Source organism: Galeopterus variegatus, unplaced genomic scaffold, assembly GCF_000696425.1.
Source record: "Galeopterus variegatus unplaced genomic scaffold, G_variegatus-3.0.2 Scaffold7280, whole genome shotgun sequence".
NCBI lineage: Eukaryota > Metazoa > Chordata > Mammalia > Dermoptera > Cynocephalidae > Galeopterus > Galeopterus variegatus.
This window is the reverse complement of record NW_007733391.1, coordinates 61256-78683: the sequence shown is the minus strand read 5'-3', so window position 1 is coordinate 78683 and position 17428 is coordinate 61256. Positions and strand designations below refer to the sequence as shown.

Here is a 17428-nt window from a genome sequence, read left to right as displayed (position 1 = left end):
CTATATAGGATCCGAACCCGTGGCCTTGGTGTTATCAGCACCACACTCTCCCAAGTGAGCCATGGGCTGGCCCTCAAAATTATCTTTCAATTCTATTTTTCCATGAACTTTCTGAAGTACTCTCATGTATATAAGTGTGTCTAAGCAAGTCTATGTATACATACATACATACAGTTCTTTAAAATATTGATTAAAGAAAAAATAAAGATGTATTTATCATGGAACTTATAGCACATGCTATACCACATAGCACAAAGGTCCAGAGAAAGTAAAAGGAATCACATGTTGTAAGATTTTTTACATTGTTTATTAAGTAGCATAATATTATTTGAAGATAGACTGGGATAAGGTAAAGTTGCATATTGTAATCTCTGGAACAGGTTCTAGGAAATCATTAAGCCCCACAGAAAATATTTTCAGAGGCTACTTTCTCAGTTCTCCACAGGAGGGTACCAGATTCACAAGACAGAAGTTAATTAACAGCACACAATTAATGCCTAAGGGCATAAGGGCTCATATTCTCTAGAAAACCTTAGTTGAGAAGGGCTGATCTAGAGCATCCACTAAACAAACACTCCCTTCCTCCCCACACCCATTCTAAAGTATAACAAAAAATCCAATTGAAGGGGCCGGCCCGTGGCTCGCTCGGGAGAGTGCGGTGCTGATGGCACCAAGGCCCCAGGTTCGGATCCCATATAAGGATGACCGGTCACCTTGCTGGCTGAGCGTGGTGCTGACAACACCAAGGCAAGGGTTAAGATCCCCTTACCGGCCATCTTTAAAAAACAAAAAACAAAATCCAATTGAACAGATAAAATAAAATGCAAAGATTCTAGATTAACACAAAAGAAAGTCAGAAAAGCAGGAATTTGGGGAAAAATAAATGGGACATTTAGAAAAGAGGTATCAATCGGGCTAACTGGCTGGCTCAATTGGTTAGAGCGCAGATTATAACACCAAGGTCAAGGGGTCAGATTCCCAGACCAGCCAGTCGCTCCCCTCCCCCCCTGCCAAAAAAAAAAAAAAAGGAAAAGAAAAGAGATATAAAGACTAGATTTAAATTCAACCATATCATAGTTTCATTAAATATAAATGAGGCTGGCCGATTAGATCACTTGATTAGAGCACAATGCTGGTAACACCAAGGTCAAGGGTATGGATCCCCTTTCTGGCCAGTTGCCAATCAATCAATCAATCAATAAACTAAACACTCCAATTAAAAAGTATACACTGTCAGACTGGATAGAAAAGCAAGACCCAATTATATGCTGTTTACAAAAAAACTCACTTTAAAGACACTGACAGGCTGAAAATAAAAGGGTAGAAAATTTATACCATGCGAATACTAAGTATAAAAAAAATTGGTCTACGGGTATCCTGAGAGACGGGCGGGGGGGGGCCCATGAGCCTTAGCCCCACCCCTGCCACACATCCAGGCCAGCATCGAAACCAGACCATGCCTGGGATCCTGCGTGGCCTGCAACCACCTACACCTGCAACCAGATCCTAGCATGTACTTATTAACCACATGTCTTTCTCTGGGTTGTGTGAATTATCTGCTCATGTCCCTCATCAAATTTCTGCTTAGATTTTTCTAATTCATTTTTAAGAGTTCTTTTTGCAATAAGGATGTTAATCTTTATATGTTTAAAAAAAAAAGTAGAGTAAAACAATGGTTACCAGAGGCTGGGACGGGTGTGGGTGGGGGGGTGTTTAGGGGTGAACTAATGGGGACAATACTACACTACCCACCCTAAGTGAATCACTATGCAGCATATGCATGTATTGAAACAACACACTGGACCCCACAAAAATAAATATAAATAAAGCTGAATAAATAAATAGTGCTTGCAACTCTCAAAAAAAAAAAAAAATTGGTCTAACTATATTAATAAGAGAAGATGTGGACTTCAAGCCAAAAAGTACTGCCAGAGTAATTTTGGAATGATAAAAAAGCCCATTCATCAAGATGCATAACAATCCTAAATGTGCACCTAATAAAAGTTTCAAAATACAGGATGTAAAAACTGACCAAACTATAGGGAAAAATAGACAAATTTATAAGTACAGTTAGAGGTTTTAACAGCCCTCTCTCAATAAATGGTAGAATTAGAAAAAAAAAAAGACTATAAAAGATTTTAACAGCAGTCTCAACAATCTTGACCTAATTGACATTTATAGAGTCCTATGACTATCAACTGTAACATACATATTATTTTCCAAAGCACACTGCATGTTTGCCAAGATAGACCTAAAAATAGCCCCATACTGAATCATACGGAGTATGATCTCTGACTAAAAGAGTACTAAATTACAAATAGATAGCAATAATATATCGAGAAAATCCCCAAAGATTTGAAAGTTAAACAATACGGTGCTAATAACACCAAGGCCCCAGGTTCGGATCCCACATAGGGATGGCCGGTTCGCTCACTGGCTGAGCGTGGTGCTGACAACACCAAGTCAAGGGTTAAGATCCCCTTACCGGTCATCTTTAAAAAAAAAAAAAAATAAGAAATCAGAAAAAAATTCTAAATGAATGAGACTGAAAACAAAACATCAAAATTCATGGGATGCTGCTAAAGCACTGCTTAGATGGAAATTTAGTTTTAAATGCTTTGAGTAGAAGAAAAGGTATAAAATCAACAACATAAACATCTACCTTCAGAAGCTGGAAGAAAGTAAATTAAGCCCCAAGCATGCAGAAGAAAGAAAAAAGTTAAAAATCAATGAAAATCAATGAAATAGAAAAAAGATAATACAGAAATTTAACATGAGCAATGAAGACATATTTACAAAAAGACTTGTCCAAGAAAGTTCACGGAAAGTTCACAGCAGCTTTATTTATAAAAGCTAAAAAGTGGAAATGACCCAAAGGTCTTTCGGCAGAAGACTGCCAAACAAACCAGACTATTCATACAATGGAATAGTTGAACTACCAACACACAATGTATGTGTATGAATCTCACACACACTATGATAAGCAAAAGACACAATACTGAAGAGTATAACCCTGTACAACATTTACGTGAAGTTCAAGAACAGGAAGAATTAACTTATGGTGGTAAACATCAGATCAGTGGCTGCCTCTGGGCCAAAGAGAACTTTCTGGGTGATGGAAATGTTCTATAAGTTGTTTGGGCAGCAGCATTTAAAACCATTAAAACTCATCTAACCGGACACCTAAGATTTCTGCATTTCATTTTGTGCACATTATACGTCCATTAAAAACAACCGGAAATGTGGACACCCCTCTTCTCTCATTTTCATCCACGTGGTCATCTTAATAGCGAACCCATCCTGAGCACTAACTGGGTACCTGGCAGTGTTTTAAGCACTGTTGTGGACTAAACTCAATTAATCCTCACAACCACCCAAGGTGGGGGCAATAGGGTTTTCCCCATTTACAGAGGAAGAAATCAAGGGTCAGAGAGGTGAAGCCGCCTGCCTATGGTCACACAGCTAGCAAGTGGGGAAGTAGGGATTTGAACCTAGGCCGTTTGGGTCTAGGGTGCATCAACTGGCAACTTCACCCACTGCCTTCAGGGGGGGCAGGTGAATCCCCGCTAGCCAGCAGGTGAATCCCCGCTAGCCGCAGTCCCCACCGCTCCCTAAATCTTCCCAATCACCTGCCACACTCCTTTCCGTCACCTGCCTGTCAACCCCACTCCCAGGAAGTCCTGCATCCTCACAACCACCCTAGGAGGTGGTGGACACCAGCAGTCCCCCAACTTCCCTGCAGTCCTGAGAGGTCAGAGCAGGGGTCCTGGGAAGATGGGGTACTGGAGCCCAAGTCTCACTCAACCAGCTCAACACCCTGTGGCTGGGTGCCCTCCTGGGGGCCTCAAGGGCAAGATCAGCCATCAAGTCCCAAACAACCTGCAGCAACCAACAGCCACAAAGGCCCAAGAGCCTGGGATCAAAACTCTCAGCCAAGGGTGTTGCTGCTTCCTTACCTTTGACCTTGGGCCAGTCACCTAACCTCTCTGGCCCTGTGTCTCTGCACCTGTGAAAAGGAACCACCTGCTGCCTCCCCAAATCCCTGTGGCACTAGATGAGACCACGCAGCAACCCCGTGGTGCCCAGCACACAACTCCCCTAAGTTTCAGCCATCATGACCACCTTCTCTCACATTTTGCTCAGTGCCCACACCTGCCAGTGCAGTGACACTATCCTGTGTTCGCATACTTGTACTGTACCTGACAGGTGTGTTACCTGGTAGGCGCACTTCCGGTGCAGTTTCTTCTGTTCCTTGTACCACTGCATGAGCTCCTTCATGAAAGTGACTGTCACTTTGCCGTCCTCAAGCTTGGGCCCGCTGTATTCATCCTCGATGGCTGGTGTGTGAATGGGGAACAAAAGTCACACAGCCACTGTAAGGGTGGCTGGGGGGCGGGGGGTCCTGGCTCCAAGCATGAGGCAGACCCACTGGACACACAGGTCGACAGAGGGATGAAGCGAGCAAAGATTCCTCTCCCCAGCCAGGGCCTCTCAAGGCCACTTCTCTTCCTTCACCCCCTCTCCTCTCACCCCACTCGATCTTAGAGCACTTAGCACATTCACTCATTCCTCGACTCGGTCATCCCCTCTCCCCACTGGTGTATCAGCTCCTGTTTTGTTCACAGCTGTTTCCCAAGGTCTTAGAATAGTGCCTGGCACAGAGTAGGTGCTCAATAATTATATGTGGGATGAATGGCTGAATCTTCTCAGCACCTAGGGGTGAATCAGATATGGGAGGCCCATGAGGGGCTGGTGCTACTGTTGGGAGGGAAGCAGGGTGGAAGGTTGAGAAGCCAGCAGGGCGCAAGGGCCTGGGTGGAGGATGAGGGTGAGTGAGGTGGCGGGAGTCACGGCTCACCTACTTTGCCCACTGGGGAATTTGAGCCCCAGCTTCGTATTGTGGAGTTCCCAGACATGTAGGCAGAGAACACCAGAAAGCAGCCCGGGGACAGGGACTGGAGAACACCCCCGAGCCCACTGCAGCCCCCAGCTTTACAGGAGGAATGGTGGGCTTGTGCAAGGACGTGGAGTGTTTGGGCTAGGGCCGGTCACTGAGGCCCGACTCACTCATGCTCTCGATGTCCAGTGAGTCCACGACAGAGCGCTTGTGCTCATCGCCTGCAATTGCCCGCTCAAAGGCTTTCTGCTTCACGATCTTGTTGCACTCCTGGTATTTCATTTTGGCATCCTTGTCATGGGGCTTCACCTTCACCACCTGCGGGGGGGCGGGGAGAGGAACAATCAGGGGTGGGGATGCCACGGCTGCCCTCGGTCAGACCCCCCAGGCCACCAAGCACTGTGGTACAACTCAGGACATGGTTAACCTCCAAACCTTGGTTTCTGCATCTCCAAACTGGTCGTAACAAGAGTTGCCCAAACAGAGCTGCCGTGAGGGGGTAAACAGTTTAGCCCACGCAGGTGGTCTTCATAAATATTAGCTATGACTACTATTAGAATAAAACAGTTGCCCCATCTGAGGACCAAATGCTCAGCCTCAGGTTCCTCGCAGGACCAGTGCAGGTGTCTGCTGAGGCAGACACACTGTTATCGCTGCTGTGATTACCAAGGTGATAGGAGTCGAGAGGAAAGGTTGGGCTGGATCTAGTCACAATGAATAGCCCAGACTCATCTGAAGGGCCAACAACTTGTCGGATGACCCAAACTCCCTGAGCCTCAGTTTCCTCATCTATAAAATGGGGTGACAAGGGATTCCAGCGCCCTAGGCTGTAGGATAGCTAAGTAACAAGCACAGGGACTGGCAGGGAGTTGGGTTGGCAGGAAGCAGCCAGCACTGAGCGGCCTCCCATCCCTTGCTTGACCTTGGGCTCCTGGGAGACCCAGGACACACCATTTCCCTCAGGTTCCTCCACTGCAGAGAGGTGAGACTACGGGCCACAGATCCGGACCACCTGGGTTCACATCCCACCTGTGCCAATGATGCACTGAGTGACCTTGGGCAGGTGAGTTTGCCCCTATGTGGGTTGGTTTTCCCCTCTGTAAGATGGGTCTGAGAACAGGGTCTACCTCAGAGGGCCACTGAGAGAATTAAATGATAACATTTGTCAAATGTCTGCAGGAGTGCCAGGCAAGAACAAACTCCACATAAGGGTCAGTTGCTCTTGGTGGGTCTCTTTCAGGGCTGCTGTGCTAATTAAAGGAGATCATACACAATTAGTGCTAGGTATACCGCTTTGGGACACAGTAAGTTCCCAGTTAGAGAAACCTATCCCCATCCCTCTCTCCACCTCCTACCTCGCTTCCTGCACACACTGATCCTCTGAGCTCAAAAGCAGACAGGGCTGGATTCAGAGCCTGGCTCTGCCACTTACTTGCTGTGTGACTTTGGGCAAGTGACCTCACCTTTATCTGTAACTATTACTGTAACTGTGTAGATCCTGCCTGATCTGCCCCCACAGCTCCCCTGACAAGCGATAGAGAGGGAGGTGCCAGGGCTGGCCCTCAAGGGGCAGGGGCGACCCCTAGTGGAAACCCTGGGAGGGTGAGTCAGAAGCCTGTGCAAAGACACCGGATAACCCTTGTGGGTTGGTGGCTAGGGCAGGGGGGTGAGACTCCTTCACCATGGGAATAGGGGTGTGGACCAAGCTGGGTGGGAAGAAGCCAAGGTGAGCCAGGAGATGGTCTCCTCCCTGTCTGGGCAGGCCCAGGCCAGGGCACCTTGCCAGGCAGCTCTACCTGGGGTATGGGTGTGGTGCAGGCAGGGGAGGGAGGCAGCACTAGACAGCCCCTGGAGTCCCTTCTAATGGGGAGAGGTTATTATGACTCCACACCCTGGATAAAGTCCAAACCACCACGTGGCCTCACCCATGAGGCCCCACCCACCCCTCCATCTTTTCTGTTTGCCCAGCACTACCCAGCCAGACCACTCACAAATCCCCCAATGTGCCAGCTCCCTCGTAGCTCCAGACCCCTGTACAGGCTGCCCCCTGCCCAGAATACCTCCTTTCCACCTCCCTCTCCTTCCTAGCTCCTCCTTTTCCTCCAGGTCTCAGTTCCACTGTCCCCTCCCCCAGAAAGTCCCTCGTGACCCTCCCAGGCTGGGTGAGCCACCCCCTCTGGGCTCCCACAGGCTCCTGGGCTCCCTTGCCCCAGCCCTGAGCACTTCTGGGGACAGGTCTGTCCACCCCACTGGAAGGTGGCTCCACGAGGGCAGGGTTGAAAACAGCCACGACTGTGTCCTTAGCAGTGAATGAATGAATGAAGAACGAGACGAATGATGACAATGCAGGAGGAAGAGAACAGGGAGCAGCAATAACAACAGTGGCAACGGCAACAGGAATGATCATCACACACGGCTCACCGTTGTGAGCAATTAACTCGCTCATTTTATCCTCCATGCAGCTATAGGTGGTAGCATTATCACAATCCCCGTTTGGCAGATGAGGAAACTGAGGTCCAGAAAGGTGAAGTCACCAACGCGTGAAGCCAGGATTCCATTCTCTCCCAGATCAACTTGCACCCAACCCTAGGCTCCCAATTTCCACTACGCCTGCCGGGAAGTGCTCCCCTTCTGCCATCTCCCTTTCCTGCCCGGGCCAATTAAACAGCTCCTGCTGCCTCCTGTCTCTAGAGCACCCTTGTACACCCTCCAGGGAGGCAGCATTGGCTACTGGTCATGAGCTCACACTCTGGGGCCGGGCCTCCTGGGTCTGAATTCAGGCTTTCCAAGGCAAGTGGCCCCACCTCTCCAGCCTCCCTCAGTTTCTATAAAGTTGGGGTGGTGTCAGCACCCCTATGGAGGGATGGTGTGAGAATTGAGCCCAGCAACAAGCAAGTGCTCATTCCAAGGCAGCTGCTGCTGCTGCAATGACTCGCAAAGTCTGACTGGGACAATGAAAGTGGCCCTACCAAACTCTTGCTCCTGGGAAAAGGCATTTGCTGCAGACTGGAGGAGCCTGGCGGGGCCTTAAGGAACTGAGGCTTGCTGGGTCAAAACCTAACACTAGACTTTTCTTTAAAAAGTGGTATCTGTATTGTGTCGGTGTCAGTATACTGATTGTGATATTTAAGTATTTATGCCACATATAACATTGGGGGGAACTGGGATCTCTATTACCTCTTACAACTGTACGTGAATCTACAATGCTCTCAAAATAAAAACTTTTTCTCAAAAAATGGTATCCTCAGCTGGGAGTGCTCATAGGCAATACCTCTGACACTTGAGCTGATGAACATAGGTTCATAATCTCTACATGTAGCCCTGGGGGCTGCATGTGTTTGGGAACTGGGGATTTTTCAGATTTTAGAAAGACAACTCAGTACACACATAACACGGTAAATGACACCCCCAGCAGGTCCAGGGCAGCACCTGATAATCACATGCATAGCCATTACTGCAGCAAAACCTCCAGTCACACCATGTGGGAGCAATCAAGACTGTCAACAGCTTTTTAGTAGTTCAGGCCAGGTTTTGCCACCAAATAAGTTGCCCAAACTTACTAAAATAACTGTATTTTTCAGAACTGCTTGGGTTTTGGAACTGAGGGGTAAGGCAGTATAGACCAACAGCAAGATCCAGGTCCCACGAAGAGTGGGCCCACATAAGAAGGTGTGACAGGGCATTATGATTACCTACAATGTACAGCCAATGAGATGTGGTCCATTTGAGGCACACAGATTGGGGGTATGAGAGGGCAGATTTCTAGAGCAGGCAGCCCCACTGCCCAGCAGTAGTCTTAAGCATAACGCCAGGGTTTTCATCCCAGAGATCAAGAGCCTCTGGTGAATTAATTTAGCAAGTCATTCCTAGCATTCCTTGTATAATAAAACAGAAAAGAAGAGAGACAACTGCCTGAGGTAGGGGCAAGTATTGTGCCAAGAAACTCGTACACGCCCACGGTTAGGAGCCTGACTCTGGGAGTGAGCTTCCACTTCCTGGCTGTAGGACCTCAGGGGAGTGACCTACCCTCAGGGTTTTGGTTTCCTCATCTGTAAATCAGGGAGGGATAACAAGAGTCCCCACCGCACAGCGTTTTTGGAAAGATTAAATGAGTTATTACGGCATGAAGGGCCTTCAGTGAGTGCTGTAGTATCAGCTATGACTATTCCTGTTTCCTTTATATCTTTTTTTTTTTTTTTTTTTTTTAAAAAGATGACCGGTAAGGGGATCTTAACCCTTGACTTGGTGTTGTCAGCACCACGCTCACCCAGTGAGCGAACCGGCCATCCCTATATGGGATCCGAACCCGGGGCCTTGGTGTTATCAGCACCGCACTCTACCGAGTGAGCCACAGGCCGGCCTGCTGTTACCTTTATATATCCATACCATCGCTGTGTACAGCCTTTCGAAGCAAAATACATTTCTAACTGACTGTACTAGACTATGCTATAAGAAACCCAAGGCCAGACCATATCACAAACCAAAGCAAAAAACCAGAAGATCCCAGGAAGGGGTGAGGAGGGCAGAAGGAGTCCCACAGATCTGACCTGGGCTTGCATGACCAAGTGAGTTTAGAGCACAGACAGGAAAGAACAATACAGGTGGTGTTTCCTGAAAAGAAGACTCAATGGGGGGCGGGGGGGTGTCCATATGTATTAGTCAGGGTTCTCCAGAGAGACAGAACTAATAGGACATATACATGTAGACAGATATAGTCATGCAGCGTAATGATGTTTTGGTCAAAGACAAACCGCACATATGACAGCAGTTTGATAAGATCATAATATCATATTTTTATGTCTAAATAGATATGTTTAGATACAAATACCACTGTATTACAACTGCCTACAGTATTCATACAGTAACAGGCTGTACAAGTTTGCAGTGTAGGAGCAACAGGCTATACAATATAGCCTCGGTGTACCATCTAGGTACACCATCGAGGTTTGTAAGGTATGCCATCTAGGTTTGTGTAAATACACTGTGATGTTCACACAATCATATTGCCTAACAATGCATTTCTGAGAACATACCCCCATTGTTAAGCAACACACGACTGTATATGAAGGGGGATTTGTTAGGAGAATTGGCTCACATGACACCATCTTACCAATAAGTCCAGAGTAGTTGCTACTTCACACACGCTAGGTCTAATCAGCATTTCATCAATGTAATGAACCACTGTGATATCCCGCGGAAGGGAAAGGTGATCAAAATCCCTACAACCTAAATTGTGACATTGGGCTGGAGAGCTAATGTAGGACTGTGAAGGTGTATTGTTGGTCTTGCCAGGTGAAAGCAAACTGCTTCTGGTGGATCTTAGCGACAGACATAGAGAAAAAAAGATTTTTGCCTGATAAATAGCTGCATACTAGGTACCAGAAAATGTGTTAATTTTGCTCAACCAATGAAACCACATCTGGAAAAGAAGCTGCAACTGGAGTCACTACTTGGTTAAACTTAAGATAATCCACTGTCATTCTCCAGGATCCATATGTCTTCTACACAAGCCAAACAAGAGACTTGAAGGGGATGTGGTGGGAATCACCACCCCTGTATCTTTCAAGTCCTTAATGATGGCACTAATCTCTGCAATCCTTCCAGGGATGTGGTATTGTTTCTGATTTACGATTTTCCTGGCTAGAGGCAGCTCTAATAGCCTTTTCCACCATAATAGCCCTCAACTCACAGGTTAGGGACCAAAGAGAAGACTCTGCCAGCTCTTAAATATGTCTATTCCAATTACACATTCTGGAACTGGGGAAATGACCATGGGATGGGTTCAGGGACCCACTGTGAGTTGGACGTGAGCTAAAACTCCACTGATCACCTGACCTCCACAAACCCGTACTCTGACTGGAGTAATGACCTGGGCCATTGTGACGTTTCAGGTCTCCTGTAATTCTCAATCTGAGGCTGAAGGCCTGAGAACCAGGGGCCAGGGGTAGGGGAGAGTGGGGAGCACTGGGATAAGTCCTGGAGTCCCAAACTCAGAGACAGCCTAGGGTCCTGATGTCCAAGAGCAGGAGGGAAAGAGTGTGCCCTAGTCCCAGGAGAAAAAGAAGTCTTTCTCAGCATTGGATGATGCCTGCCTACACTGAGGGCAGCTCTTTCCCACTCACAGCCAATCACCTCTGGAAACACCCTCACAGACACACCCAGAATTAATGCTTTACCAGATCTATAGGTATTCCTTAATCCAGTCAAGCTGACATCTAAAATTAACCATCACACCATCTGAAAGGATTAATGGGGAGATGAAGGGTATATGTTGGGGGGGAATTCAACATGGAACCACTGGAAACGGAGATCAACGACCTAGGGTCTGTAGCTAGGCCCTAGAGGGAGAGCAGAATGGAGATACACCCAGCTCCCCCAGTCCCCTAAGAACAGCCCTTTCGGTGGGGCAGAGACTCTTTCCCCATCATAGTGTGGAATCCCAGACACCTCCAGGAGACACCTAAGCATGGGGCAGGCCCTATTATTCTACTGATCTCATTTAATACTCACAACACACTATGAGGCAGGCCCTATTGTTATATCCCCTGTAATACTGTAAAATAATATATAATATCTCTTTGTCCTGTTTCGTGGCATACAAGTGCTAAAATCTCGGAATCTCCAAAGTAATACATGTCTTTTTGTATGCTAATGAGTCAACTGATGGCTGGCAGCCCCTAGGTTGGTAAATGGTCAGGAAAGACCAAGACAGGATTAGAGGGTTAGGACTTTCAGCCCCACCCCCCAATTTCCAGGGAGTGAAGAGGGGCTGAAGGTTAAATTGATTACCAGTGGCCAATTATTTAGTCAATCATGCCTATGTAATGAAGCTTCTATAAAACCCCAAAAGACTGGATTCTGGGAGTTTCTAGATAGCTGAACACAGGGGCAGAGGGTAGCGTGCCCAAGACATGCTCCTTTCCCCATACCTCACCCTGTGCATCTCTTTGTCTGTATCCTTTGCAATACCCTTTATAATAAACAAGTAAATATAAGTGTTCCCCTGAATTCTGTGATCCTATCTAGCAAACTAATAGAATCCGAGGAAGGGGTCATGGGGACCCCGATTTATAGCCAATTAGACAGAAGCACAGGTAAAACAATCTGGGGCTGGCGAGTGGCACTGGAAGAGAGGGAGGCAGTCTTGTGGGCCTGAGTCCTCAATCTGTGGGATCTGATACTATCTGCAGGTAGACAGCGTCAGAATTGAATTGAATTAGAGGACACCCAGCTGCTGTGCGACGCAGAACTGACTGGTTGCTGGTGAACAGAAATCTCCACACATTTGGTGACCAGAAGTCACAAGAGTCTTCTGTGTTGATTGTTGAGTGAGAGTATAGAAAAACCACTTTGGTTTTTATTCCTATATTCTCACCCTTTTTACAGACGAGGACACTGAGGCCTGAGAGCCAAAGCACTGGGAGCCACACAGCTTGTATCCAATCTGAGCTGGCTGTGAACCTGGGTGTTCTGAGCACAGAGCATGCGCCTCCAACCCCTGCACTGGTGACCTTCAGACCTTCGGACCATGACCCACAGTAAGAAACCTGTATTTTACATCACACCTGACACCTGTCTATATTCATGTAAGTGAAATACTTTTCACAAGACAGTATTACACACTTTCTCCAACAATGAACTGTTTTTTCTTCTCTATTTGATGAAGACAAAAGTGCTGATCTCAAACCATCCAACTGACTTTGCACCTGACTAACAGGTACAACCACAGACTCTGGGTTCAAGTCCCAGCTCTGCTGCTTCCCTGCTAGGTGATCTTGGAGGAGGGGCTTCCCCACTTTAGAACTCAGTTTCCATCCTGTAAAAAGGGTTGAATTCATGCCTGGAAAGACCTCAGAGCAGTGAATTGGGCCCACAGCAAGCACATAGAGAAGCAAACCGAGGCTGAGACCCAGAGGGCCTAACCAAGGGCCAGGAAGCTGAGAGGCAGCCTTGAGCTTGTCAGTTTCAACCAAGGTCATATACTGCCTCTCTTTCCACAACTGATCTCCTGGTCTAAGAGGACAAGGCCTGGGCATGTTCTCCATGAAACCCCAGCATTTGTCACAAGACAGCCTCTGGGGGGCAAGAGGTAACCTCTTGGGATGGGGAGCTGCCCCAGGGCACACACAGCCTGAAGAATCAAATGAGAATATTGGGCTGAAGGCCTGCAGGCATGTGGATGGCCTGCTGATGGCAGGATCTCAGGCTCATAGGGGGTCCCAGCACTGCCAGGAGAGCCCCCACAGGGAAATAGGCCAGGACAACTTAGGTGCTGGCTGTGGCCCACCTCAGGTTGGTTCTGGTAAGAGCTCTGATTCACCATTCCCTCCATGGCATCCACAAGGCCAGGGAGACAGACCAGATGTGCTACATCCATAGGATGCCTGGAACCCACCACCCACCTTGTGGACTGTGTGGCGTTAGGCAGCAGACAAGGCCAGAGTCACGAAAAGAAGCCCTGTTCCTTGCCCTGGGCTCCTCTGTCTTCTGCCCCCAGTCTGCTCCACCTGAAGCCTGCCCCTTCTATCAGTGGTTACTCATTACTGAGGCCTCCAGCCCCAGTGACCTTTACTCACTCACTTCATCAGAGCCCCACTCCTCTTGTCACCATTTTCCAGATGAGGACACCAAGGGACAACACCAGAGGGGCTTGGCCAGGGAATGTCTGGGAGCTCAAGCTTGTAAAGACTCAGCTCTGCTGCTCTGTTACCCCAGCCCTCCTCCAGACCTCTGCCCCCTCTGTAACACAGGTGTCCCTGGTCCCGGGCATGACTCAAGCCTTCACCTGGCCCAAAATCCACTCCCCTCCCCAGGCCAGGGGCCAGCAGTCCAGGCCGTCTGACTTGACTCCCTCCAACTGCAGACTGTGGCTTCTCAGCCCAGTGGCTGCTCCTCCCTATTGACTCAAGCCTTCACCTGGCCCAAAATCCACTCCCCTCCCCAGGCCAGGGGCCAGCAGTCCAAGCCATCTGACTTGACTCCCTCCAACTGCAGACTGTGGCTTCTCAGCCCAGTGGCTGCTCCTCCCTACCCAACAGAAGCTGCTCAGAGTGTGTAATGGATGCAGTGGAAGGAGGGAGGGAAGGCATATCTACATATGGGGGGGTGGCAGAATAATAACCCATTTAACACATACTGAGCCCCAGGGTGCACCAAGCACTGTCCCAATGAACAGAACACACACCCCTGCTCTCAGGGAGCTCTCTGAGTCGGGAGAGACAAGGCCCTGAAGCCCAGGCTTCCCGCCACTTAGCAGCTGGGGGTTACTGGGCAGGTGACTTAACTGCTCTAGGCCTCAGTTTCCTCATCTGTACAATGGAGGCGATCACAGTTCTTACCTCTCAGGGCTGCTACAATGATTCAGCCAGCTGATCTCCATGAAGGACGCAGAACCCAGTGATGTGAAGATGACCACTCTGCAAGTCCCTACCACTACTGGTAGGGTCATCAGAGCATGTCATCAGTGGGGGCAGTGGCAGAGGAGTGACTGGCTCTAGATCCTCCCTCATCACCACACCACGCCACCTCCCCTTTGCAGTCTCTCCCCAGTGCATTGCCCTGTGTATTTCCTTCAGAGCTCAGCTCCACATCTGCAGTTACTGTGCTCACCTATTCAGTGACATGGGGTTGCTTTTTTGTGCACCCGGAGTTATGAACTCCATCAGAAGAGGGCTGTGTGGCTCTTGCTCAACTCTAATGGCAATAGCGACAACCATGATGATGGCTAATTATCAAAGAACACTGACTATGTGCCAGGTGCCACTCTAAGCACTGGAAAAGCACAGCCTCATGTATTCCCTCCAGCAACCCTTAAGGGCAGGTCCTATGCTTTCCTCAGTTCACAGATATGCAGAGGAAGGTGTGAGAGGTGGTGACCTTGGCCAGGGTCATGAAGTGTGGGACAGCAGGGCATGCAGGTGAACCTGGGCAGTCTGCTCCAGACCGAGGGGCATCACGGGCATTTGCTGCACAAGTGAGTGGTAGGTAAATACCACTTGTTCCTCACACCTACCCCTCTAGCCATGCTCCCTGAGCCCGCCCCGCCCAGTCCCAGGCGGGCCCTCAGCATCCACCTAGCTCAGGCAAGGGAGATAGCCCCTCCCCTTAGCCCAGCTCACCGTCTCATAGTCACGTAGGGCAGCCCGGAACTTGCCCAGTGCCATGTTGCTGGCGGCCCGGCGGTAATAGCCCTTGATGTACTTCTTGTCAATCTCGATGGCCCGCGTGGCATCACCCAGGGCATAGCCATAGCACTCGGTGCGCAGGTAGGCCAGGCTGCGATTGCCATAGTAGATGGCATTGCTGGGGTTCAGCTCGATGGCCTGGCTGTAGAACTTGATTGCGTTCTCGTAGTCCTTCGCTGTGGAGATGGAGGAAGAGGAGGAAGAAGCGTGAGGTGGTGCTGCAAGAACAGGTGTACCTTGGCTGGATATTGGTCCAGCCTCCCCGTTTACAGATAGGGAAACTGAGACTTGCAGCTGCGCTCAGAAAGGTCTCCTCAGCCTGCTCCCTTCTCCACGTCCTAACCGTTCCACCCTAGCTCAGGCCTTGTCCCTTCAGACCATATTCTCCAGGACCAGATCCGATTCTACCCACCAGTCCACCCAACCACCCACCCCTCAAGGCCCCAGCTGGGCACTACTTCTTTCAGGACCTCAGGAGTCTCCTCGAACCCTCCCCATGGTCCAGAGGGGATATGTGAGTGAGCACCAGAGTGGAGATTTGAATCAGGCAAATGTGAGTCTCCCCTGGCTGTCCAGCTCCCCAAAGCAGTAAACAAGCCAAACAGGGCATCAAGTGGGAGAACAGGAAGTGAGAAGGAGAAGGAATCCACTTAGGCCTCAAGGAGAAGGGGACTTATCAACAGAGACCCAAGGAGCGACACACCAGATGGGAGGAAGAGCATTCTTGACACAAGGAACAGCAGGTGCAAAGGCCCTGAGGTGGGGGTGAGGCTTCTGTGCAAGGATCAGTGAGAGGTTGGTAGGGGTGGGGCTGAGGCTGGGGTTGAGTGAGTTCAGGGAAGGTAAAAGACAAGGACNCACATAGCAAGTGTCAGGCAGGGATTCTAAGCCAAGGCCAAGACCAAAATGCTGCTACTCTAACCCACCCCCATGCCAGGGTGATCTCTGGGTGGGAGCCTGGCATAGGGGCCAGCACAGATCCACGAGTAGGTGGCCTGCTGGGCCCAATCCCTGGCTCTGCTTCTCACTAGCTGGGTGTCCCTGGGCAACTTACATACCCCCTCTGGACTTGAGTTTCAGAGGGTTCTTCTCGTACTACCTGGCCTGAAACAGGTGTCCCCGCCCTGAACCCCACTTTACTTTTCTCCAGAGCACAGACCTGATGAACAATGACTTGCTTTTGTTTTGTTTTTCGCTTGTTAACCATCTCCCCCATTTGAACTAAGCCCTGGGAGGGCACGGGCCCTGTATGCGTTCACATCAGCCTCCACCCTGCCTTCCCAGGGCACACAGTCCAGTGTGGAGACAGATTCGTCCCCAGACAGTGATGACCCAGAGTGTTTAGGGCTGTGCAGCCCAGAGGGGATGCTGGAGCTGGGACCTAGAGGATGAGAGTCAGGTGAAGAGAATGGAAGGAGAGGGTTCCAGGCTCCATGAAAGATAGGGAAGGAAGGAAAACAGGAAGGGAAGGAGAGAGGGAGAAAGGAAGGAAGGAAAGGAGGGAAGGATGGAGGGAGGGAGAGGGGGAGAAGGAAAAAGAGAGGGGGAGACTGCAAGAGGGAGAGGGAGAAAGAGACTGACACTAGAGAAGGGAGAAGGAACCGAGGATATGGCCTGGAACAATATAAGCAGCACCCTTTTTGCCAGATTGACTCCTGACAATCTTTCAAATGGCTCAGATGTCCCCTCCTTCAGGAAGTCCTCCTTTACCTCTACACTGGGTCAGGTGCCCCCCTCTGGAATGCCCCAGCCCCTGGGCTCCCCCATCCTAGCCCTGTCTACTCTGGGTTTTCACTGTTAGGTGATGAGTGTGTCCCCCCAGGATTGGGAGCCTCAGGAGGGCAGGGCCTAGGACTGCCCAGAAACCAACAAGGACAGAACCAGGCCGCCCAGCTCTGACTGACCCTCCCTTGAATGCCCGAGCCTTTGAGGACTCCTTCTGGTCTCCTGGCAAGGTTTCAGAGGCCGGCTGGCCAGTGTTCTCGACAGCTGAGGTGTTACTTACCTGAATGGCCCAGGGTGGGGAGCCTGGTTTCTGGAGCCCGACCTCAGGCCGAGGGCCCCCCTGCTCTGCCCTTCAGTTTGCTCATCTGAAATTCCAGAATCACAATTGGCTCTGCCTCATTAGGTGGTTGTGAGGGAACTTATGTAGGAAAAGTGGCTGCGGCAGAGGAAGCAGCAGCACGTACTTGTAAAAGTGAATGACACTAATGAAGGGAAGGAGAGAAGGGAGCCACAGGAAATGGGAGGACCTGAGCTACCTGTGTGCATCCACACCCCAGCCCTATTCTATGTGCTTTACAGATACAAGTGCATTCCATCCTCCAGACAGTCCCCATTTAGAGAT

At 49.4% G+C, this 17428-nt stretch overlaps 1 protein-coding gene across 1 annotated transcript in view; it reads right to left on the bottom strand.

Moving 5' to 3' along the window:
* PPP5C (protein phosphatase 5, catalytic subunit) overlaps positions 1 to 17428 on the bottom strand; it is a 33023-nt gene that overhangs the window by 10175 nt on the left and 5420 nt on the right. The window contains exons 2-4 of the mRNA XM_008591781.1: positions 15016 to 15257; positions 5068 to 5215; positions 4216 to 4337 (exon numbers count right to left, since the gene is read on the bottom strand). Of these exons, the coding sequence (XP_008590003.1) occupies positions 4216 to 4337; positions 5068 to 5215; positions 15016 to 15257 (512 nt within the window). The remainder of the gene's footprint in view (positions 1 to 4215; positions 4338 to 5067; positions 5216 to 15015; positions 15258 to 17428) is intronic.